Genomic DNA, 26,032 nt, shown 5'->3' on the forward strand with positions numbered 1-26,032 from the left:
ATCATTGTCACAGTACTGCATACTAGGGATTTTCTCCTGAACTTTTTCAAGCCTGTAGGGGATTTGAGGTGGGTGGTCTCTCCAGGCGCGGGGCATCCTGGAATTTCCAGGGGATGTACGTCCCCTGATCCCTGCAGCCTCTGCCAGCTCTGCTAAGCCCGCTCTCCCCACAGAACCCCAACAGGCGCTTCACACATGTTGTGTGAAGCCCCTCACTGTTTTAATTGTTTTAAGACGGTTTTAAAATTTCAAATTGCTGGCAATGTTTTAACTTTTTCTGCTGTCATTTATTTTGTTTGATTGTGAACCACCCAGAGACTCAAGTTTTGGGCGGTATAAAAATATGTTAACCAATCAATCAATCAATCAATTAATTAAATAAAATCCTGTCAACATTAAAATCATTTTAAACCCAACATTAAAAGTATTAAAAATATAAATCTAATTAAAAGCCTGGGTGAACAAATATTCATTCATTCATTCATTCATATTTGTATACCTTCCCAAAAGCAAGTCTCTGGGCCGTTTACAACAAAACAATAAAAACAACAAATTAAAAGGTTTAAACATTACAACAATTTAAAATTTAAGAAGGTTAAAACTATTAAAAATCATCAAACTATTAAAACAGTATCTAATTAAAAGCCTGGGTGAACAAATGTGTCTTGATTGCCTTTTTAAAAGTTGCAAGAGATGAGGAGGCTCTTATTTCAGCAGGAAGTGTGTTCCAAAGCCTCGGGGCAGCAATGGAGAAAGCCCGTCCTTGAGTAGCCCACCAGACGAGCCGGTGGCAACTGCAGACAAACCTCTCCAGATGATCTCAATGGGCAGTGTGGTTCATAGCGAAGAAGACATTCTCTTAAATACCCAGGGCCCAAGCTGTTTAGGGCTTTGAGGTTAAAACCAAGACTTTGTATTTTGCCTGGAAACTTATCAGCAACCAGTGTAGCTCCTTCAATTCAGGAGTTATATGGTCTCTCCAAGATGACCCAGAGACCAACCTGGCTGCCATATTCTGTACCAACTGCAGTTTTCGGACTACATACAAAGGCAGTCCCACATAGAGTGCATTGCAGTAGTCAGGTCTGGAGGTGACCAGTGGATGTACTATTGTTCTTCAGTGCCTTTTTATGTCTTCAGAGACTTTTTAAAAATTGCCCGAGACGGGGAGGCTCTTATTTCAACAGGGCTAACTATTGAATATGTGAACAGGGCTGACATCTGACAGACATCAGCCACAAAGAACCATTTCTGTCCAAGAGCCTTCAAAGAACTGGCATCTATGCATCTTTTGGTAAAATGGGCTCTGCTTGATCCAATATTGGTCATACCAATGAGCTTTCAACAGAAGGTTCTATAAGAAATAAAAGACAACCCTGAAGAGGCTGGACTGTCACATATCGAGATGTAGCCTTCTCTTCCATGATACTCACATTGAGGTGGGTCTTACGATCTGTGAGACCCACTTTCTGCCAAACTGCGGGGAGAGCAGGATTAACCCGCTCTCCCCGCAGATGACCGAGCAGGGAGCCCTGGGTGGCCAGATCGGCCGCCCACACGGTTGCTGGCTCTGTGATGGAGCCGGCGAGGGCTGGGGGGACCGGGGATCGCACAGCCCCCAGAAGCCCCAGTATGCCCTATGCATGTGTGCAGGGCATACTGGGGAGACCCCTGGTGCTGGGAGGTGGCTTTACGCCTCCCGGTCGGGGGTCTACTCGTGAGTAGCCATGGAGCCGCGCCGCTGCTACTCACGAGCAGATAGCCTGGGTTTGCAAAGCGCTCGCTCCACAAACCCAGGCTAAGGGGCAGGCTACTTGAGCGGGTTAGCCGCTCAAGAACCACCGGTCTCGCTTGCAAGCCCGGTGGTTCTTACGATTAACAAAAATCGGGCTAGGCTCTCCTAGCCCGATTTTTGTTCATCGTGAGACTAGCCCCATTGTGTGAGAAATCACTCACAGGTTTATAGGAAGACTCCCAGAACAAGGTGACTCCCACATGAACTGCTAAAGAAAAACCAAAGACCACTCATAATGTTTAATGCCCTTCACACAGACAGCTGGTGTTTCTGACCATACCTGAAAAGACGCAAACTGTAACACCGCAAGTTACATGGAACGTTTTGCTTTTATCCAAGAGCCTCCTGGTTTTCCGGCTGGTCACCTGGAGAAAGAGGAACATTAACCCATTTCGTATATAAAAGGGAATTACAGTCATCCCTAGCCAACCACACTTTTGCGGGAAATTGTGTCCGGTCTCACCAACTGTGACCGGAGTGTCTGCAGTTGGCAAGGGTTTTTGTTTTTTTTAAGTGATTTTGGGGGGGTTCCAAGATTCAATCTGCTCATTTCTCTTCCTGACCCTTGCCCACTTCTCGGGATTTAAAGTGCCTTTCAGTGATTTGGGGTGGTTCAAAAAAAATTCCAAAGGCTCAATCTGTTCATTCCTCTGGGTGACTCTTGTTTGTTTGTTTGTATACATGTATTGTATTTCATGTTTACAGCATGAAAAAAAAATTAAAACAAATTAAGAGTTAAAATCAAGCTCTTGGCAATAATAAGGGATTGTGCTGGATTTTTACTGATTATTTTAATTTTTTCGGGGGGGGGGGGAGGCATCTTTTCACAATCTCAGTTCCCCCTAACCCCTGTTTCCCATTCATTTCAATGGCTTGCCAACTACGTATTTGCCAACCGCGGGGTTTTGCTGGAACAGAACATTTAGGCACATAGGAACATAGGAAGCTGCCATATACTGAGTCGGACCATTGGCCTATCTAGCTCAGTATTGTCTTCACAGACTGGCAGCGGCTTCTCCAAGGTTGCAGGCTGGAATCTCTCTCAGCCCTACCTTGGAGAAGCCAGGGAGGGAACTTGAAACCTTCTGCTCTTCTCAGAGCGGCTTCATCCCCTGAGGGGAATATCTTGCAGTGCTCACACATCAAGTCTCCCATTCAGATGCAACCAGGGCAGACCCTGCTTAGCTATGGGGACAAGTCATGCTTGCTACCACAAGACCAGGTTGGAGGGGGATGACTGTAAGAGTTTGTCTAAGGGCTCAGTTGGAGAGATGGACGGACACGAGATACAGCAGAGAGCAATGTTCCCAGGACTTTATCCATTCTGGTTGCAGGTGTTTGTCTAAATTCAAAGGTGTTTGTTGCTGTTAGTCTAAATTCTGCCCATGCATCAGATATTTCCTGTCGGGCAGAAAGTTCTAGTCTAGTCTTCCCCCTTATATGCCCATTTTCTATGCACAGTGAGGTTTTTACATGGGGGAGCATTCAAATATGCTAATTACCCATCTGCAGTCTGAAATAGTACTGTCCGAGGAACCCTGTATCATACAATTTATCTGTAGGCATTCATTCATTCTCTGCTAGGCCTCTCCCAGGGTTTTTTTCCAGAACCTAGTTTTTATGGCCTGGAATATTTACAACCTTTTGTCAAGTGACTTAACCACAATGTGGGATTCAGAAATGGTGTCAATGCTCCTGGGAACTGTAGAGGCGGTTCCCACAATCAGAGGGAACTGCCAGATGGGGTTAAGCGGGGAGAATGGGCTTAGCCCGCTTTCCCCGCACACAAGCGCCCGCAGGGCCCTGGGCAGACGGATCGGGTGCCCACATGACTGCCGGCTCCATCATGGAGCCGGAGGGGGTGCGGGGATCGGGGGCCGCACGGTCCCCAGAAGTTTCAGCATGCCCTGAGTGAGCACGCAGGGCATGCTGGAGAGACCCCCCGGGCTGGGAGGCTGCTATTTAGCCTCCTGGTCGGGGGTCTACTCGTGAGTTTCCACGCCATGGAGCCACGTCATGGCAACACACGATCTGAAAGCCCGGGTTAGTGGAACGCTCACTCTGCTAACCTGAGCTTAGGGGAAGATAACTTTAGCGGTTTATCTGCTTTGGTGAGTAGTGATGTGCCCAGACCGGTCCGGAGGCCATTCTACAGGCCTCCGGACCGGTCCAGACATGGGCGGTTCAGATTCGGGTGGTTCAGGGTGGGGGGTCCCCTTAAGGGCAGGGGAGGGTTTACTTACCCCTCCCGCCGCTTCCCCCCCTCTGGCGCCCATATTTTCTTGAGTAATTGGGGCAGCAGGATACCTCCCTGCTGCCCCTTCGCCCACTTGGCGGATGTGCAAAAGGCTTTAAGAAGCCTTTTGTGCGTGCACACATGTATTTTCTTGAGTAAACGGGGTGGCAGGATACCTTCCTGCCGCCCCTTCTTCCCCTATGCTGCAAAAGGCTTATTAGGAGGCTTCTAATAAGCCTTTTACAGCAAAGCAGAAGAAGGGGCAGCAGGGAGGTATCCTGCCGCTCCGTTTACTCAAGAAAATATGTGCGCGCACACAAAAGGCTTCTTAGAGCCTTTTGCACTGCCCACCAAGCGGGGCAAAGGGCGGCAGGGAGGTATCCTGCCGCCCCAATTACTCAAGGAAATATGAGCGCAGGAGGGGGAAAAGCGGTGGGAGGGGTAAGTAAACCCTCCCCCACCCTTAAAGAAACTCCCCACCCCAGTGCCGGACCACAGCTCCACGGTTCCATGCACACCCCTACTGGTGAGACCAGGCTTGGCTGCGAGCCCGGTGGTTCTCAGGCGCGGGCGAGATCGGGCTAGGCTCCCTTAACCCAATTTCGCCTGATCATGCAAATCACCTCGTAGCCTTTTCTAAGGTTGCAGCCTCAGAACTCCTGGGGAATTTTTGAAAAGATATAAAATAAAATAATAAGAAGAAGATGGTTCTCTGTCCCCAAAGGGCTCACAGTCTAAAAAGACACAGAAGCTATTCTCACGAATCAAAATCTGAAGAACTGCACACATCCCACAATGCATTGCAAGCTAAGGTCCACCACCATGAGCCTCCCATATGCTCCGTGTTAGTGAGCTACATTGAGACAGTTATCTCTTACCTTTCGAGACCCTCGGAGGAAGGCCAGGAGAATCCGGCACATTGGCAAAAGGACCAGGCTGCAGTTGAGGTTGAGGACAGATGCAGAAGCTCTGCTGAGGCACAATCCTAGCTGAACAAAAACAGCAAGGGTTACACTCAGGTCTGTGCACGTTGCTGACTCACCAAAGCAAACACAGGTCACTTGTCATGTCCTGTAACCTAGACATGCTTCGCAATGCTTGTCCCATCGAGCAGGAAAATGAGTATTTCTGAACCCATGGCCAGTTGCCAAACAAAGCTGCAGAGCTGCATTTAGCTTGGTAGATCACAAGCCATACAGGCTTCTTCTAGTAGGGATGTGCAAACTGGTTTGGGGGGTTCAGTGGTTCAATTCGGGGGTTTGGGTTAGAACCAAACGCCCCCCCCCCCAGTTCAGCTAGACCAACCCCCCCCGTCTGCGAATTTTTTTTAATTAATTTTTTTTCTTTACCTGTAGCTCCTCCGGGGGGTTTCCTAAAGGCTGCGGGTGTGTGTGTGTGTGTGTGTCTGTGTCTGCAAAGGTTCCTCCTCCCCGTGCCAGGCTCCTATCTCACCCCTGCTGAAAACAAAATGGCTATCGTGCATGGTCAAATGGTCCCTATGAGGCCCTAGGCCGTGCCAGGCCTCACAGAGTCCATTTGAGCATGTGCGGCAGCCTCCAAAATGGCCACCACACCAATCTTTACCGGCACAAATGGGCCAAAAATCAGCCCGGGATGGGCTGTGGGGGTGAGATAGGAGGCAGGCAGGGGGAGGGGGAACCTTTGCAGACACCCCCGTGGCGTTTAGGGAGCCCCCCAAAGGGACTACAGCTAAAGAAAAAAAATTCACAAACCTCCCCCCCCCCCGCACCAGACCGTACCAGGGGGGAGTTTGAGGGGTGCCGGACCGAACTGGCCGGGTCAGGTTCGAGTGCAGATCACACCCGAACTAAACCAGGCCAGCCGGTTCCATACATACCCCTATCTTCTAGCACTTATTTTTAGTGTTTTGGGATGGGACAAAGGAGGAAGATATCTGCTACTTTCTGGGGCATTTCCTGTCAGGCCTGGAGCTAGATGCATTGGGCAAGTCTTGCATTGGGCAAGTCTAAGGGTACATGTCAAGGGCTGCTACTATTTATACACTGCTACCTAATGGCGCAGCAGGGAAATGACTTGACTAGCAAGCCAGTGGTTGCCGGTTCGAATCTCTGTTGTTATGTTTCCCAGACTATATCAGGCAGCAGCAATATAGGAAGATGCTGAAAGGCATCATCTCATAATGTGTGAGAGGAGTCAATGGTAACCACCCGCCCCCCACCTGTATTTATCGTAAATCAGTTATCTTGGCTAACCCAATAGGATTTACAACCCACTTCAGCACTCCTCCTGTGCGTTAACAGAAAGTAGCAGCAAAGGGAAACAAAAGGCTCACAAAGAAAATAGTAAATGAATCGAGTCCCCTGCACTGAACTAGGTACCCCCCTCTAGCAATAACTGAGTAATAACTGAAAAGAAAACAACATAGCAAGGAATGAAAAAGAACAAGGACACCGGAGCAAGGAATTAACGGAGCAAGAACACAGAGCAGGAAAGAACAGAACAAGGGCAAACTGGAACTGGGAAAAGTTGAGAATTCAAAATAAAACACAGTCCGTGGTCAGCAAAAGTTGCTAACAGCACCGGTGGAAATCACAGACTGCTTGATATATGGCTCAAGAGAACCAGCAGCCAATCAGGCTTCCCTGAGTCAGCACTTCTGCTTCCTCTCTTGTGATCTCCTGCGCCTGCGTGTCTCCCACTGAGCTTTCCTTTTGAGACGTCTTCTCAAGACAGGTGAAATCTCAGCCTCCTCCTGATCAGCCTGCTCCTGATCAGGATTCATGTCTGGCAGCTGTTCCAATTCCTCAGCTCCAGAGTCTGGTCTCCCTGCCAAAACCTGTTGCTGTGCCTCTGAGCCCTCACTAGCATGCGAATCCTCCCGTTCCTCCTCTGACTCTTCTGAGTCAGAAGTCTGCACCATGACAGTATTCTACCAAAAACAACCACAGAGCTCTGTGGTCGCCAGGAGTCGACATCAAATCGACAGCACACTTTACCTTGCTATTTATACACCACTTTTCTACAAAAGCTTGCAAAGGGGTTTACATAAAAAATGATGATAATAAGAGGAAGATGGTTCCCTGTCCCCAAAGGGATCATAATCTAAACAGAAACACAAGGCAGACACCTGCAACAGCCACTGAAAGGGTGCTGTGCTGGGGTTGAATAGGGACAGTTGGTCTCCCCCTTCTTAATACAAAGTGAATCACCACTTGAAAGGTGCCTCTTTGCCCCGTTATAAGGGTTCTGATGGATTCTGGAGTTTGGTATTGTGTCTTATTTATTTGTTCAGGCTTTTACCCCTTAGGGGTTTCCAGGTTTCTTAGCTCCTCTGCTATTCTGTCATTTATTTTTATTTTTTTAATGGTTGGGTTTTGGTGTTTTATAAGCTGCCTTATAGTGAGTCAGATCATTGGTCTATCTAGCTCAGTATTGTCTACACAGACTGACAGCAGCTTCTCCAAGGTTGCAGGCAGGAATCTCTCTCAGCCCTATCTTTGAGATGCTGCCAGGGAGGGAACTTGGAGATGCCAGAGAGGGAATCAATCCAGAATTTTCACTCGAGGCACAAGTGACCAGGCCCAAAAGATCGTACTTAAGACACATTATGCGAAGACCCAGCTTCCTTGAGAAGTCCATCATGCTGTGGAAAGGCAAGAGAAGAAGAGGACGACCAACAGCAAGGTGGATGGACTCGATTACAAGTGCAATGAGTGCACCACTGAGGGACCTTAAAGGCCAAGTTGGAGACAGATAATCCTGGAGAGAATCTACCTGTGTGGTCGCTAAGAGTCGACACCAACTTGACGGCACTTAATCAATCAATTTCAGTGCTTTATGGTACTAGATCGGGCAGCAGCAATATAGAAAGATGCTGAAAGGCATCATCTCATACTGCGCAGGAGGAGGCAATGGTAAACCCCTCCTGTATTCTACCAAAGAAAACCACAGGGCTCTGTGGGCACCAGGAGTCGAAATCGAATTGACGGCACACTTTACCTTTACCTTTATATGGACTTATATGGATTTATATACACTAATTTGTAGTATATGCAGGTGTTAGTTCATATGTAGACTCACTCTTTGTTATGATTATTCACTCACTAGCAGATTCAAAATATTCGGATATGTGCATGTGTAGAATGATTTGGTAGACTTTGGTCACTTGTTCTAGTGTTCTAGATTATTGATTGGTATGACTTCATTACCTTTATTCATAATATAGCATTTTGCATTTGCTTCACATACGTGCCTTGTCTCTTTTCCTCCACTCAGATTTGTGGATATATTTGCAGTTACAGTAGTGTCTCCGCTACCTACAGTATTTTTATGGTCCCTGAGCTATTACCTTTGCATGGTGTTTTTCTATCCTATTTCTCCTAATAGCTGTGCATCCCGCTTTTTTGCCACTATATCGGGGAGCAGCAATACAGAAAGATGCTGAAAGGCATCATCTCATACTGCGCAGGAGGAGGCAATGGTAAACCCCTCCTGTATTCTAACAAAGACAACCACAGGGCTCTGTGGGCGCCAGGGGTCAAAATCGAATTGATGGCACACTTTACCTTTACCTATGGTTTCTATGGTTTTAACTGATTTTAATGTTTTATTGTGATTATTATGCAGTGTAGTTATATTTTAACTCTCGTAAACAACCTTGGGATATCTTATGAAAGGTGGTACAGAAACTGAAAAACTAATCACTCAGTCAAATCAATCAATAAGTGCCCAACCCTAATGCTGCAGTTCTGCCAAAATGCTCAAGGCAATTTACAACTTAAACAGGAACATACAAGACCAGGATTGGGCCAATGATCTCATTCAGTACAACTAACCTGGTGCTTGTCTACCAGAAGTGGCTTCCCAGCATCTCAAGAAGCACCACTTTCCATCCATACCTAACTTTCTTTGACTGGAGATGCTAGAGACCAAGTCAGATGCCAATTTAACTCTTAAAGGTCCTTTACGTCCTTTGGACAAAGTTACCTTAAGAACTGCTTGCTCTCATATCAGCCTGCCACTGAGATCTGCCACCAAGAACCTGCTCTCTGGTCTACCATTACCTGGGATCTGTTTGATGGATACCAGAGACAGGTCCTTCTCGGTAGCGGTCCCATAGTTCTGAAACTCTTCTCCTAGTGAGTTCGGAACAACACTCACTATTCTATTTAAAGAACTTTAAAATATTTTTATTTCACACATCATTTTCCCTTTAACTTGTGGTCCCTGGTATGTTCTTAACTGCTGGTTCTCTATCTCTGGTTGCTTATTATATTTTATCTGTTTTTTTATGGAGCATGCTTTATTGTAATTATTTAAAACATTTTATTTGTGAGCCACTCTGTATGAGGAATGAGATGTAAATTCCTTAAGTCAGGGTTTCCCAATCTTGAGTCACTTTATGTTATTGGACAATAGCTCCTATCATTCCTGGCCACAACAGCCAAAGTCCATTGTGCCTGGGGTTGATGGGAGTTGTAGTCCAACAACATCGTAGGAACAGAGGAACCTGCCTTATACCGAGTCAGACCATTGGCCCACTTAGCTCAGTACTGTCTACACAGACTGGCAGCAGCTTCTCCAAGGCTGCAGGCAGGAATCTCTCTCAGCCCTCTCCTGGAGATGCTGCCAGGGAGGGAACTTGGAACCTCAGATGCTCTTCCCAGAGCAGCTCCATCTCCAAAGCGGAATATCTTACAGTGCTGACATGTAGTCTCTCATTCATTTATATGCGACCAGGGCAGATCCTGCTTAGCAAAGGGGACAAGTCATGCTTGCTAGCACAAGACCAGCATCCAGGAATCCAAGGTTGGGATTCCCCAACTTAAGTAAACAAGTACATGGGTAAGGCCTCTTACATAAAAGGATGTGCTCCACCTATGAACTATGAGCCCTCCTGTAACTGTGTAGAATAACTACCTGCACATTTGCTCTCTGGCAAGTGAAAAGGCTACACAGCTTTATTAATGATAGTGGAGAGGAGAGCTGGTCTTGTGCTAGCGAGCATGACTTGTCCCCATAGCTAAGCAGAGTCTGCCCTGGTTAGCATTTGAATGGGAGACTAGAAGTGTAAGCACTGCGAGATATTCCCTTCAGGGGATGGAGCCGCTCTGGGAAGAGCAGAAGGTTCCAAGTTCCCTCCCTGGCTTCTCCAAGATAGGGCTGAGAGAGATTCCTGTCTGCAACCTTGGAGAAGCCGCTGCCAGTCTGTGAAGACAATACTGAACTAGATAGACCAATGGTCAGACTCAGGATACAGCAGTTTCCTATGTTCCTATAAACATTCAGGGAGGTGTCCTGAATAGAGCTGACAGGGCATGCCCACATCTCCAGCTAGGGGGCCTGGCTTCCTGTCCTTCCAGTTGTGCTTTCCAACAGCCAGCTGAGGGCACATGGCTGTATAAGCAGAGCACCTGGCTGGGTGAGTGCAAAGAGCTGAGTGGCGAGGCCAACACCTCCTCCAGCAACTGCTAGTGTACACGTCCTGGATGAGTGCAACATTCCCAGCATCCAAGCACATGTCTGCACCACCCACGAGCTACCAAGCAATCCTGCAAATGTGGTTGCGAAAGATATTTAAATGGCATTTGCAGCAGCTCTGCTCATCCGATCAACGATCAACGTGAGGCATTCAGCAGGCATGCAAGCTTTCCAGAGGCTCCGAGGTGGGGCCGCAGCTCAGTAGTAGAGCAACGAACTGGCATTCAGAAGGTCCCAGCTTCAATCCCTGGCATTTCCAGAAAGGGCTAGGAAAGACTCCTGCATGAAACCCTGGAGTGCTGCTGCCAGCCCGTGCAGACAGGACTGAGCTCGATGGAGCAATGGTCTGACTCAGTAGAGTAATATATATCAACTATTTTCAATAAAAGTCTCTCTAAAATTACAATATGTAGTTTCTCCATCCAATTGCTTCCAGGATCATCAAATATACAAAAGCATATTATCTGTCATTGGCTAGATTTTGCACCTATGATGATCCTAGAAGGAGGAGGCAGTATATAAGAAAATTTTAATAGATAGATAGATAGATAGATAGATAGATAGATAGATAGATAGATAGATAGGATGGAGAAACTGCATGTTGTAATTTCGAAGAGACTTCACCAAAAACAGTTGATATATATCAGTATTACAATATTGCAGTTGACACTGTGGGCTATTGTGAATATTTTCTCTCTCAAGCTGAAGTTTATTGATCTTTGTAAGAAAACTAATAAATAGATTACATGGCATTTATGTATAATTGACCCTTGATTTATTTGTAATAGTTGATTTTGGGCTTTGGATCAAGGACACATCCTCCTGTGTGTTTTTTCTTGCTGACTCAGTAGAGAGCAGCTGCCTATGTACCAGAGCTGAAACACACCATTAGAAAAATCCAGTGAGGCAACCCCAGAATAACTGTACTATTTGAGACTGTGTGTAGGGTGTATCTGAATGTTTGAATAATCTGACTTCAAAACAAAACAAAACAGCATCTAGTGATTCTCATGAGAACAGCCCTGCTGGATCAGGCCCAAGGCCCATCCAGTCCAGCATCCTGTTTCACACAGTGGCCCAGCAGATGCCTCCTGGGAAGCCCACAGGCAAGAGGTGAAGGCCTGCCCTCTCTCTTGCTGTTGCTTCCTTTCCATGCCCTGGAGGGTATTTTCCAGCTGGTAGGGCAGGCATTCCTGCCTAAGCTCTAGTTGTTCTCTGGAATGGAGAGGCGGCTCGAGCAGTCAACAGGATTTCCCCCAAGTGCCATCTCCCACAGAGCAGAGCCTGTGCAGCTCCTTGGTATACACCTGATCTGAGGGCAATGAAGCAAGCTGGGAGATGGCTGGAGCATAAGTGGAGGAAAACGCGGGGTGAGTCTGCGCAAACACAGGTTAGGGTTCATTATCGAGCCTACTCTGTGGCAGTGATGGAACAGAAGACATTCTCTTTTTCATCCACCATTGCATCCTCTCAGTGTCGTCTAGGAGGGCTCTTCTAGGTGGTGAGAGGCCTTTTGAAATCTGATCCTGGGCAGGATGTACTAGGACCCTCAGTAGCATGCTGTGGTGCATCTGCAATTTGAGGGTAAAGTTGCTCACATTCACATAGGAACATAGGAAACTGCCATATACTGAGTCAGACCATTGGTCTATCTAGCTCAGTATTGCCTTCACAAACTGGCAGTGGTTTCTCCAAGGTTGCAGGCAGGAATCTCTCTCAGCCCTATCTTGGAGAAGCCAGGGAGGGAACTTGAAACCTTCTGCACTTCCCAGAGCGGTTCCATCCCCTGAGGGGAATATCTTACAATGCTCACACATCAAGTCTCCCATTCATATGCAACCAGGGTGGACCCTGCTTAGCTATGGGGACAAGTCATGCTTGCTACCACAAGACCAGCTCTCCTTTCTTCACCATGATTGGGATACTATGGCTGAGGTAGGATCCTTGGGAGAGGTGCCCTGAGAAAGGCCTGCCCTAGTTTTGCTGGAGGAGTTTCAATGATTGGTCCCTGAGGATGTGGACAAGGTGTTTAGATGGGTTCGGCCAACCATGTGCATGTTCAACCCTTGCCCTTCAAGGCTTATTAAATCTAGTAAGGAGGGAATTTTTAGCTGTGTCCAGCAGGTTCTAAATGCCTCATTGAGAGGAAGTGGTCCCAGCTTCATTGAAGCAAGATATTATTCGACCACTCCTAAAGAAACCCAGTCTGGATCCAGAGGATATAAACAACTATAGGCCTGTGACCAATATTCCCTTCCTGGGCAAGGTGCTTGAGCATGTCATGGCTCACCAGCTCCAGACACTCTTGGAGGAAATGGACTATCTAGATCAATTTCAATCAGGCTTCAGGCCCGACTTTGGAACAGAAAGTGCTTTGGTCACCCTGTGGGGTGACCTATGTCGAGAGAGAGAGAGACAGGGGATTACAACCCTGTTAATTCTCTTGGATCTCTGAGCAGCTTTTGATACAATTGACCATTGTGTGTGTGTGTGTGTGTATATATATATATATTTATATATATTTATATTTATATTTAAATAGGCTGGTGGAGTTGGGTGTGGGAGGCACTGCTTGGGGGTGGTTCCACTCAAGGTTCCACCTTGAGGCCCGTTCCCAAAAGGTGGTGCTAGGGAATTACGGCACAACCCCTTGGCAGTTATGCTATGGGGTTCCACAAGGTTCAATTCTTTCCCCTATGCTGTTTAACCTCTACATGAAGCCGCTGTGAGAGGTCATCCAGAGATTTGGCTTGAGGTATCATCAATATGCAGATGACACTCAGTTGTATCTCTCTTTTTCATCAGACGCAGGTGAAGTGATGACTGTCCTGAATTGGTGCTTGGATGCAGTAATGGACTGGATGAGGGTGAATAAGCTGAGACTCAATCCAGACAAGACTGAAGTACTGTTGGTTGGTGGTTCCTCTGCCTGGGTGAATGATGTTCAGCCTGTTCTAGATGGGGTTGCACTCCCCCTGAAGGACCAGATTCGCAATCTGGGGGTGCTCATTGATCCAGCATTGTTACTAGAGGCTCTGTGGCCTGGAGCGCCTTTTATCAGCTTTGGCTGATATGCCAACTGTGACTTTACCAGGACAGAGATAGCTTGGCCACAGTTACTCATGCTCTGGTAACCTCTCACTTAGATTACTGCAATACGCTGTACATGGGGCTGCCTTTGAAACCAGCCTGGAAACTGCAGCTGGTAGAAAACAGAGCTGCAAGATTGTTAATTGGGACTGGACATTTTGATCATATTACGCTAGTGCTTCATCAGCTGCACTGGCTCCCAGTCCGTTTCTGGGCCCAATTCATAGTGTTGGTTTTGACATTTAAAGCCCTAAATGGCTTAGGACCAGGTTACTTGATAGAGCGTCTTGCCCCATATGTCCCTACCCGTACTTTAAGATCTTCTTCAGAGGCCCTACTCCGGGTGCCCCTGCCAAACGAGGTGAGGCAGGTGGCTACCAGGGAGAGGGCCTTTTCGGTGCTTACACCCTGTTTATGAATAGCCTCCTCAGTGAGGCTTGCCTGGCTTCATCACTTTGTTCTTTTAGATGCCAGGTAAAGACCTTTTTCAGACATGTTCCGATTTTTAACTAATTTTAAAATGAGTTTGTAAGCTATTTTGTATTGTATTTTATATTTTCTTTATACTGTTTTTTGTCTGTTATGGTCTAATGTGTTATGTGTATTTATTGTATGTTTTAATCCTCTGTTGTGAGCTGCCCAGAGAACAATTTGTTATGTGGCGGCTAACAAATAAAGTTGCTAGTTTGTTTGTTTGTTTGTTTATTTGTTTGTTTGTTTGTATTAAGTGAAACACCAACCAGGGAGAAGAGGGGTGAGCCTCATGCTCCTAGCAGGCAATTGCTTCATTTGCTGGCTGGGTGCAAGCGTGGGCAACCTGAAAGCAACAGCAATTTAAGGAGAGAAGAGGACGTGACATTTGCCCCACAGACTGAGCAGGCACGGGGCCTATTTTATGGCCCTTATCCTGAGTTGAAGATGTGGGTCTCTTGACAAGGGGGTGGGGAGAGATCCACCAGCAGCTAATAATTGATTTAACATTCCTAATAATTAATTTTAATGTAACAGTGCACTGAGAACTGACCTCAGCCTCTGAGCACCATATCATGGTTGGTGCTAGCCAACTGGAGCATTTGAGTCATGCACCATTGGCCTTGGAGAAACCGCTGCCAGGCTGGGTAGACAGTGCTGAGCTAGATGGACCAAGAGTCTGATTCAACATAAGGCAGCTTCCTATGTTCTTATGTTCCTACATTCAAGGAGCTCTGGGTCGATCCATACATGGCTCTCCCACTTTTATTCTCACAACAACCCTGAAAGAGCGTGAGTGACTGGCCAAAGGTCACCAAGGGAGTTTCATGGCTGAGCAGGTCTCTTTGAATTCAGGTTTCTCCAGGCTAATCGGACACACTAACCATTACATCACATAGTTTACCTGTATAGTTTGCTACTGTTGGGAATCTTTGGACAGCTTTAACTTTTTTTGTTCCTATGGGATTGAAATGGGTCTAGAGGAGGGCAACAACACAGGAACATAGGAAGCTGCCATATACTGAGTCAGACCATTGGTTCATCGAGCTCAGTATTGTCTACACAGACTGGCAGCGGCTTCTCCAAGGTTGCAGGCAGGAATCTCTCTCAGCCCTAACTTGGAGACGCTGTCAGGGAGGGAACTTGGAACCTCAGATGCTCTTCCCAGAGCGGCTCCATCTCCTAAGGGAAATATCTTGTAGTGCTCACACTTCTAGACTCCCATTCATATGCAAGCAGGGCAGGCCCTGCTTAGCTAAGGGGACAAGGCATGCTTGCTACCACAAGCCCAGCTCTCCCAACAAAGATGGTGAAAGGTCTGGAAACTGTCCAAAGAGGAGTGGTTGAAGGAGCTGGGTATGTTTAGACAGGAGAGATGATAGCCATCTTCAAATATCTAAAGGCTGTCACAGAACAGGGGTTCCCAACCTATGGTCCTCTAGATGTTGCTGAACTACAACTCCCATCATCCTCAGCTACAACACATTGTGGCTGGGGATGATGGGAGTTGTAGTCCATCAGCATTCCTTTGCTGAAGGTTTTCAGCCAGAGGCTGGACAGTCACCTGTCAGGGAAAGGAGAGCTGGTGTTGTGGCAGCAAGCATGACTTGTCGCCTTAGCTAAGCAGGGTCCACCCTGGTTGCATATGAATGGGAAACCAGAAGTGTGAGCACAATAAGATATTCCCCTCAGGAGATGGAGCTGCTTTGGGAAGAGCAGAAGGTTTCAAGTTCCCTCCCTGGCAGCATCTCCAAGATAGGGATGAGAGAGATTCCTGCCTGAAACCTTGGAGAAGCTGCTGCCAGTCTGTGAAGACAATACTGAGCTAGATAGACCAATGGTCTGACTCAGTATATGGCAGCTCCCTATACTGTAGCAGTTTCCCACACTGAGCAAGGGGTTAGACTAGAAGACCGCAAAGATCCTTTCAAATTCTTAAATCCCACGATTCACTCCCACAGTCCTCAAAGCAGGTCACGGGCTCTTGTGCTCCTTCACCCACGGCTTCAAAAGCCTGCCCTGTAATATGTGAAGATCGTCTTGGAGTAACAAAGCATTTCCGTTTCCTCGTAGTATGATGTAGGGGTGGAGTAGAAAGGTTGCACTAACATTAGAGAGGAGAATGTGAAAGGGTCTTGTTATTATCTATTTTATCCTGGGGAAGCAAACCCATGGAACATCTGGAAGATATTTTAAGGGAGAAATAAAGAGGACATCATTATAATGCAATGAGAAAGCATCCTCTAAAGGGACGACAAGACAGCGCCTGAAGAAAGATCTTTTCATTCCCATTTGCAAATCCACAAATGGCATCATTCCCCAAAAATGTCCCTTCCAGTGCGCAGGGAGGGGGAGGGATGCAGCTTCTCCAGTTTGGGTCATAAACGTAAGTTTTGGGCAGTATAAAAATACGTCAAATAAATAAATAAATAAATAAAGGCAGTAGGGACATTTGCTCAATTTGGCCAATTTTAAACAGGATTTGGGGTGATGTTTCAGCAGGCATATTCCCCCTGCCATGCCTTCCTTTGCACAGGGGATCATTCAACGTTCTATACCAGGCCTGCTCAACTTAGGCCCTGCAGCTGTTGGGGTTTTTTTAAACTACAACTCCCATAATCCCCAGTCACAGTGGCCAATAGCCAGGGATTGTGGGAGTTGTAGGCCAACATCTGCAGGAGGGCCGAAGTTGAGCAGCCCTGTTCTACACAATCCTAAGCATGTTTAAGGAGAAAATCTCAGGGCCAGATGAGAGGTGGGAGTGGGAGTTTGGTGACTGGAAGCATTGAGAAAATGTATTTGATTATGAATGCAACGAATATTTATATATACAGCTTTTCAATAAAAGTTCCCAAAGTGATTTACACAGATATAAATAAATAAATAAAATGTTCTCCCTGCCCCCAAAAGGGCTCACAATCTAAAAGAGAAACATAAGACAGACACCAGCAACAGCCATTGGAGGGATGCTGTACTGGGGACGGATAGGGTCAGTTGCTCTCCCCCGGCTAAATAAAGAGAATCACCACTTTTAAAAGGTGCCTCTTTGCTCAGTTAGCAAGGGATTCATTAAGATACATGCTAATCCTTGTTGCCTTAGGTAGGGCTGGGAAAGTACCTGGCCTGAAACCTTGGAGAGGCACTGCCAGTCAGCATAGATAATACTGAGCTAGACGGACCAATGGTCTGACTCAGTATAAGGCAGCTCCTGATGTTCCTACGTAGACATGTTGCCTGCACTGGGAGCCAGAGAACAGTGTGTGAGGGAGGCTCTACTTCCCCTGGGCCCCCACCTACCCATTCAAATACAGCAGGGCTGCACAATTTCAGTTCTCCTGCGGATGTTGGACTACAACTCCCATCATCCTTGCCTATTGGCCACTGTGGCTGGGGGTGATGGGTGTTGTAGTCCAACAACACCGGGCGGGGGGGGGAGTTGTATAGCCTTGAGATACAGAAGCAGAACCTTTTGTCTCCGTATTTTCCCTTCCCTCAACCAAATGTCCACCCCCTTCCCTTTTTGTGACTCATCCAGAAGCCCCAGAGTTGAGATTTTCCATTTCCTTCCTCCTATTCCCATATCTTTAAGAAATGCAGTACTTCAGCACTTACCCCCAGCATCTGATGCAAATAGTAATACTGTGGCTCACGAAAATATAGCCAGAAGGTTTTCCAAAACAGCCCCACGTTGAGAGACAGCCAGAGCAGCTGAACAGGGAGAGAGAGAGCCAAAAAGACATATTTAAAAATCCACACTGAGTGGAAACCTCATGTGCAAAACCAGAACTTCCCAATATTTCCTCCCATCAGAGACAACAGACAGTAAATAGACTCCCTGGAGAATCTGAAGCTGAATGAGAAAGCCAGAAAGCCAAAAGTCCTTCACCAAATAAGAAGGAGTTGCAGGGGAGAAGACAGCTGGGCCCTGCTGATTGTGTTTTGGTGCAACTTCTAACCAATTGCAACAATGATTCACTGTAACACAGTTTTACTTAATGGAGCATTTGGGATACACACGGGTCCCTTATCACACAGAGAGAATGTACAGATAAAGAGGGCGGGGGATCATTTTAGAACACAGCAAAGCAGGAGACCAATTAGGAACCAAGAAGAGAAAAGTTTGGTTTCCTCAGCTTAAAGCCACTTCCTTAAACTTAGGAACACAAGAGGCCGCTTTATACTGAGTCAGACCATTGCTCCATCCAGCTCAGTATTGTATACTCTGACTCACAGCAGCTCTCCAAGGCTTCAGACAGGATCCTTTCCCAGCCCTACCTGGAGATGCTGCCAGGGATTGAACCTGGGACTTTCTGCATGCAAAGCAGATGCTCTACCATGGAGTTACAGCCCAATCCTCAGCTATGGCCCCAACCATTGATATTTCCATGGGTCAACTTTAAATTCCTCCTCCAAACCCATTTTTCCCATGAAGCCCTTGGCACAATCGCTTCATCCCCATGCCCTACTACAAGGGTTCTGAGCCTTGGGGCATCAAATGTTGTTAGACTAAAGGTAAGGTGTGCCGTCGAGTCGGTGTCGACTCCTGGTGACCACAGAGCCCTGTTCGGTAGAATACAGGAGGGCTTTACCATTGCCTCCTCATGCAGTCTGAGATGATGTCTTTCAGCATTTTCCTATATCGCTGCTGCCCAATATAGGAGTTTCCCATAGTCTGGTAAACACAGCAGCGGGGATTCGAACCGGCAGCCTCTGGCTTGCTAGTCAAGTCATTTCCCCGCTGTGCCATTAGGTGGCTGTTGCTTTGTTTATTCTCTCCCTCGCTGGAAGCAGAGGAGAAAATGAACAAAACATGCACCCAGAAACAAACACAGTTGGGAAATGAGCTCTGGAGGGCTCATGTGTCCCTTCTGGGGCTCTAGCCACACCCACTTTGTGGCCAGACAAAGTGTCCCTTCTGGGGCTCTGGCCACACCCCCTTTCTCACATGCAGAAGCATCACGGGGTGGGTGGGGTTGCATGCACACACACACACACACACCAAAAAAATCCAGCAGGTCCTCCAGGGACATGGGCTTACAGGGCCCCTGGGCCCCTAGCTACGCTACTGCTCCAGATGTTGTTGGACTCTCTATCACAGGCCTGCTAAACTTAGGCCCCCCAGCTGTTTTTGGACTACAACTCCCATAATTCTCAGTCATAGCAGCCAATAGCCAGGAATTATGGGAATTGTAGGCCAACATCTGCAGGCGGGCCGAAGTTGAGCAGGCCTGCTCTATCATCACCATTTTAAAAGGCACCTCTTTGCTCAGTGAGCAGAAAGATACGTATTACTAACTTGTGGGCCCATGTGCAGAGCATCTGTGCCTCTAGTTGGGCCCAGCTGTTTTCTCCCGTGCGCCCACCGGTCAGCTGCCTCCTTCTGGCGGCTCAGCTCCACCGGCCAGCCGCCTCCTCCCGCCAGCCCATTTTCTCCCGCTTGCCCGCCTCCTCCTCCAGTCGGCCACCTCCTGCCGCCGACCACGTCTACCTGCCGGTGTGGCTCCGCCCGCCACCTCCGCCCGCCAGTGCAGCTCCACCGGCTGCCATTGCTATTTTCTGTCCTGCTCGTGAACTCTTGCGAGATTTTTGCCACGCATTTTTCCCCGGCACGTCTTGGAGAATTAAATATATAGATAATATGTAAGAACAGTGCTGTTAGCTAAACAGTTGCCAGCAGTGCTACAGTTATAGTTCATACAGTTTTCGGATGGAGCTGTAGCTCAGTGGTCGAGCATCTCCTTTGCATTCAGAAAATGCATCCCAAATGCAAGCCTTGGCATCTCCAGGTAGAGCTGGGAAAGGAACCCTTCCTGAAACCTTGAAGAACCGCTGCCAGTCAGTGTAGACAATTCTGAACTAGCTGGACCAGTGGTCTGACCTGGTATAAGGCAGCTTCCTATGTTCCTATATGCGTTCTAACATACGTATAGGAACAAGCTGAGTAACCAGAACAAGAGGTCCTTATGGAAAGGCTTGCCTTTTGCCAAATGCACCTGGCCATCCAGTGAGATCATCAACAGAGACCTTGCTCCGTGCACCACTGCAAGCAGAGATGCAATTGGTGGGTATGCGTGACAAGGCCTTTTTGGTGGCAGCACCCGGTCTTTGGATCTCCTTCTCTAGGGAAGCCCTCTGGTTTTCCCAACACTTGGTTAAAACCACTTTATTTCATTCACCTTTAGTTTTCTTTCCCCAGGTTTGTTGTGTGCTGTTGCTCGGGTTTTTGGCTGCTCCAATTTTGCAGATTTGATTGGTTGCTTTTTAGTTTGTACAGTTAGCCTGGGATTTAATGTTGATGTTTTCATTATCTACTAGGGGTGTGCATTTTGGAATTTTCTTGTTTCGATTTGTATCTGAATCGAAACATCCCCGTTTTGTTTTGTACCCAAATTTTCTGAATCCGAATCAGCCCTGTTTTGTTTTGTAGCCAAATTTTCCGAATCCAAATCCAAATCGATTTGGATTTTTAAAAAGGGTCCCAGGGCAAAAAGAGTGGGTGGTGGTGGTAGTGTCCAATGGGTGGAAGCTACCACCCAAATTTCAAAGGAATAAGTCAAAGGGCTGATTTTTTTTTTTGTGATTTTTTTTTAAGTTTACACATCTTTAAGAATTTTCCCATAGGGAATAATGGGGATTCCAGCAAATGTATCGCTTCAAATCAAGGGCAAAGGGATGACCCAGAGCAGAGTGTGGTGGGTGGTAGTGCCCAATGGGGGCAAGGAAACTTCCAGAATTATTTCAAAGGAATTGGGCAAAGGGCTGCTCTTTTGTGATTTGTTGAAGTTTACGTGTCTTTAAGATTTCTCCCATGGGGAATAATGGAGGTTTCAGCAGCCCCATAATTCCACTTGGGGGCACTGGGGTTGCCCAGAGTGAGGGGTTGTGTAGTGCATATAAGGTGCTAACCACCCCCACACTCACAAGCTTGTGGTGTACTGGGTTTTGTTGTTTCTGAGGTGTTCATTGTAGATTCTCTGGTAGCATATGAGATTTTCAGTGAAAAACAAGAATCCACTCTCATATGCTACCAGAGAATCTGCACTCAGAACACCACAGAAACAGCAGAACCCAGCACCCCATGGGTTAGCAACCCTTCCCCTGGCCAATGTGGGGTCAGTAAAGAGTGGGAAGAAGCAAAAGAGCCAATGGGGAACAAGGAGGGTATTGTCAGCAGGTCAGCCCATGATTTAGGTCACTGATCAGAAGGCTGGAAGGGTGGGAAATTCAAAGAGATGTCAAACGCAAAATGGAGACTGACTCAGAGATCACCACAAAATGGAGGTCCGAAACAACAAAACGTTTTGTAGCTGAAACAGGGACGTTTTGTTTTGTATACAAAACTTTTGGATCTGGAAAATGGGTTTTTTGTTTTGTCTACAAAACACCCGAAACAGGCTGTTTTGGGTACAAAACGTTTTGTATCCGAAACGTTTCGCACATCCCTATTATCTACTGTCTAAAAACCCTTTTTGCAGAAAAGTGGTCAAAAGGGATACATATTACATAATTGAGGTGGCAGACTGATTTTTTTGAGCCAGTTCAAACACATTTTTTTTTAATCTAAGAGCCAGTTCAAACATTCATCCAGCTCTTTGTGCAATAAGGGCAGGGACATGTTGACATCACCGAAGGATGTCCCGATGCACTGTAGAGGGATGATTCAGATGATCACCACCCTCATGCAATTAAAGGATACCCCAACAGTGACACCAGGACAGGTGCTCTCTCTTCTTATCATATGAAGAGCCTTGTGATCATTTGAACCGACTCTAAGAGCAGCCCTTTAAGTCCTTGTCAAGGATCTTGCCATCCCTACGGAACTCTTTTTGGTACTTTTCTTACTGAAATTCTACCCCTCAAAACACCCACATTATGTTACAGTGAGGCAGACAGAGTCAGCAAGTGGGAGCTACTTACTGTGAGGACCAAGTACCATGTGGATTAGCCTTCAGTGTAAAAAGGTATACAAGAAGCCAACTGAGATATGCAGAGAGAACTAGGAAAGACCCCCAAGTGAAGCCCTGGTGAGTCACTCAGTGTCAATATAAGGGATGATGGGAGTTGTAGTCCAACAGTGTCAATATAAGGGATGATGGGAGTTGTAGTCCAACAACATCTGGGGACCTAGAGTCGGGAGCCCCTAAGTACAGTCTATACCAAACTAGATGGACCAATGGTTTGACTCAGGAGAAGGAAACTTCATATGTTCAAGCCGATGTCCTAACACATGCATGCATTCGCTACAGCCAAAGCCGGGGGGTGGGGGGAGGCACTTTTTGCTTCAAAACTATTATTGTATGCCTATGTAAATCTGCACAATTTTATATTGATTAGTTGTATGTGTTTTAGTCAATTGACTGATGCTTCTTTCATCAGGTGACAGACCTAATAGCAACCACTCTGGTTTCCATACTGACAGTCACTCAAGCAATTAAATTCCACTCATTAGTATGAAGGTGGAGAATCTCCCACCACCATCCTTTCTCTACTCTGTAATCATCCTAATTTTAAGTATGACAGCTGAGTTAACAGAAGAGGTAACTTATCCACATGATATGGTCAGGTGCATTACCCTGATCAAGGCAAGAGGGCCTGGCAAACCCTTATAGGCACACATATGCCTATTCAACATGTGTGCAGTACTTTGTTTCCAAAAGGGAAAGTGTCAGGGTAGCTGAAGTTAGCCTAGCATTCTTGCTCCCAGCCCTGAAAGCCCCCTTTAGCCTCAGATGCACTCATGCTATGCATGTTGGTTGTGATTTTTTCAATGGCTCTGGCTCTTCAATAAGAAGGCGTCTGGCAGCTTTGGAGGATCAAAGAATATTTGAGTGGGAAGGGACCTTGCAGGTCTTCCAGTCCAACCCTCTGCTCAGTGAATGGCTACAGCTTCCCTGATAAATGGCCAAGCAGCCTCTGCCTGGAAACCTCCAGTGATGGAGTTTACCATTGCATGAGTGAGCTGCTCCACGATCAAAAATCTCTTACTGTTAAGAAGTTCCTTCTAATAGGAAGCTGCCTTACACTGAGTCAGACCCTTGGTCCATCTAGCTCAGTATTGTCTCCACAGACTGGCAGCAACTTCTCCAAGGTTTCAGGCAGGAGTCTCTCTCAGCCCTATCTGGAGATGCCAGGGAGGGAACTTGGGACCTTCTGCATGCAAACATGCTCTTCCCAGACTGACCCGATCCACTAAGGGGAATATCTTCCAGAGCTCACACATTTCTCCCATTCAAATGCAAACCAGGGTGGACCCTGCTTAGCAAAGGGGACAATTCATGCTTGCTGCTACAAAACCGGCACCCTCTCTAGCCTAAATGTGCTTCATTGGTTCTAGCTCTGTCCTCAGCAGCAACAGAAAACAAGCCTGCTTCCTCCTCTATGCAACAGCCCTTCAGGTATTGGGAGGCAGCAAGAATATCTTCCGACTCATCTTCTGCTCCTTCCACTGCTCCTCACAGGTATTGGCTTCCAGATCCCTCGCCATCTCCATCGTCCTCCCTTGAACCCATTCTACTTTATCAATGTCCTTCATAAAATGAGGTGTCCAGAACTGGACACAGTATTGCAAGTGAGGTCTGCCTAGCAGAGAGGAACCGAAGAGAAGGCCCATCGCTCAGTGCTAGGGCACCTGCTTTGCATGATCCAGAAGGTCTCTGCTTCAGTCATTAGCATCTCCGGTTAAAGTGATCTCAGGGAGAAGGTGTGGGGGAAACCTCTCTGCCAGGGAGAGCAGACTGAAGTGCACGAAAGTAAAGTGTGCTGTTGAGTCGGTGTCGACTCCTGGCGACCACAGAGCCCTGTCTTTGGTAGAATACAGGAGGGGTTTACCATTGCCATCTTCCGCACAGTAGGAGATGATGCCTTTCAGTATCATCTTATATCACTGCTGCCCAATATAGGTGTACCAGTGGGGATTCGAACCTGCAACCTCTGGCTTGCTAGTCAAGTCATTTCCCCGCTGTGCCATTAGGTGACTAGACAGACCAAAAGACTGACTCAATGAGAGGCAGTTTCATGCTTTCTAACATAGCTGTGCCTCGAGTTTACCCTAAAGTTATGTCTAACTTCTTAAAGCTGGCAAAATGTGACATTTACATACATACATACATACATACATTCATACATAGTCCCAGGTTCAATTCTCAACATCTCCAGTTAAAGCAACGATTGTCCAACTTGGATCCCCAGATGTTGTTAGACTACGACTCCCATCATCCCCAAGTGCAATGGTCTTTGGCCATTGTGGCTGGGGATGATGGGAGTTGTAGTCCAACAACATCTTAAGATTCAAATTAAGGCCATTGTGGCTGAGGTTGATGGGAGCCATAGTCCAACCACTGGGGACCCAAGCTAAAGCTATCTGCTTGTGGCTGGAGATGATGGGAGTTGTAGTCCAACAACATTTGGGAGAAAGTTAAAGCCATTGTGGCTAAGGATGGTGGAAGCTGAAGTCCAGAGGTTCTCAATCTGTGGTACTACAGATGTTGCTGAACTACAACTCCCATCATTCCCCACTGCAACTGATTGTGGCTGGGGATGATGGGGGTTGTAGTTCAGCAACATCTGGAGGAACCCTGGTTGGGAGCCACAGGTGTGGTCCTGGGGACCCAAGCCTGAGAATCCCCGAGTTTCAGGTAGGAAAGGCCACTGCCAGTCTAAGTAGGTGCAATGCAACCGTGGAGATCGAAGGCTCGCTGGAAACCCCTGCTTCCATCTTCATCTCTGCCAGTGGTAGTCCTAGGCAAGCCACTCTCTGAGCCTCCCATGTGCAACATGGGGACCAGACTGCATTGCTGACCTACCTTACAGGGTTGTTGCAGGATGGCAAGGGGGCAGTGAGTAATAAGTGCAAAATCTGTGCATAGAGCAGGCAGGGACTGCCTTCCCCTTCATTCTTTTATTTCATTTCCTAGTATAAGGCTCTAGCAGACAGGAGGCGCTTTGCAAACAAGAGAGGGCTTTGAAGCCTCGGCTGGGAGAGGAATGCTACTACCCACGTTATTCTGCACATGCTCAGGAGCCCTGCTGCCAGCTTCCCCTTTTCCGAGGCACCCAACCCCAGCTGCTTCCGAGGGGCAGAAGAGCAGCGTGCATCCCACCGGGTGCCGCCACCCCCATCCTCCTCCTCCTCCTCCTCTTCCTCCTCATCCCTCTTACCAGGAGGAGATGTTTGCTCCCCTCGTTGGCGAGCCAGCTCTTGCAGGACGGCGGCGGAGCCATGGTCCCACCGGGAGGAGTCCCCACCGGCGCCGCCGCTTTGTGCTTCGGAGGGGGCAGCAGCAGCAGCAGCCGGAGCAGAGCGGCTCTTCCTTTTCAGCTGCCCGCTGGAGCCAAGCCTCCCCCTCCCCGGCCTTCTTCCGGCCGCCCCCCTTTCTCTCCTCTTCTTCCCACACGCCCCCTCCCCTGCCCCGGGGGGAGAAGTCTGGCCGCCCCTCCCTCCTCCCCACCTTCCCTGAGCCTCGCAGACAACTCCAGGGTGGCGCCGCCGCCGGGCTCCTTTGTCTGGGACGAGGAGGGGGGGGTGAAGGGGGGGCAGAGAAAGTTTGGTCGCGGGGCGCTGCAGGTCCCCTTTGCGCCTCGCACAGTTCACCAGGGCGGCTCCGGAAGGGGCATGCAGGAGTGGGCAAGCACCTCTCCCCCACCCCCGCAAAAAGTGTCTTGATGTCCCTCCAACCTCCCCCCCCCTTTCTGTTTCAGAAATCCAATATGTGGGGCATGGCTCTCCTCCCACCCATAAATGCACTTCGCCTCTTCTGTTCCTACCCACACACACACACCCCACCTTCACAATTTATTTTGTTTCACCATTAGGAGTGCAACATATCTTGGGGGCTGAGGTTTTTCCCCACCCCTATGTGTACCAAAAAAAGTTCCCACGCCCCCACACACGTTGGTGGTGATCAAGAGTTAAGGGTCATCCCGGGCCAGAACCTATTCGTATTCCAGAGCTTGGCTTGTGACTGACTTATTTGCCTCCT

The 26,032-nt window shown here is 47.6% G+C and overlaps 1 protein-coding gene across 7 annotated transcripts in view; it reads right to left on the minus strand.

The window, feature by feature from the left end:
- The window catches only part of NOX4 (NADPH oxidase 4), a 184,471-nt gene extending 159,111 nt beyond the window's left edge, over positions 1–25,360 (minus strand). For 5 of the 7 annotated variants that reach the window (XM_053309411.1, XM_053309410.1, XM_053309409.1 and 2 more), the window contains exons 1-4: positions 25,212–25,360; positions 17,667–17,762; positions 4,910–5,020; positions 2,076–2,160 (exon numbers count right to left, since the gene is read on the minus strand). In XM_053309411.1, the coding sequence (XP_053165386.1) occupies positions 2,076–2,160; positions 4,910–5,020; positions 17,667–17,762; positions 25,212–25,274 (355 nt within the window). In that variant the 5' untranslated portion in view covers positions 25,275–25,360. Of the gene's footprint in view, positions 1–2,075; positions 2,161–4,909; positions 5,021–17,666; positions 17,766–25,211 lie in introns of those variants that run through there. The other 2 variants (XM_053309412.1, XM_053309414.1) reach the window with 2 other exon arrangements.
- Positions 25,361–26,032: the final 672 nt, after the last annotated feature.

This window comes from Hemicordylus capensis, chromosome 3, assembly GCF_027244095.1.
Source record: "Hemicordylus capensis ecotype Gifberg chromosome 3, rHemCap1.1.pri, whole genome shotgun sequence".
In the NCBI taxonomy this organism is placed as follows: Eukaryota; Metazoa; Chordata; class Lepidosauria; order Squamata; family Cordylidae; genus Hemicordylus; species Hemicordylus capensis.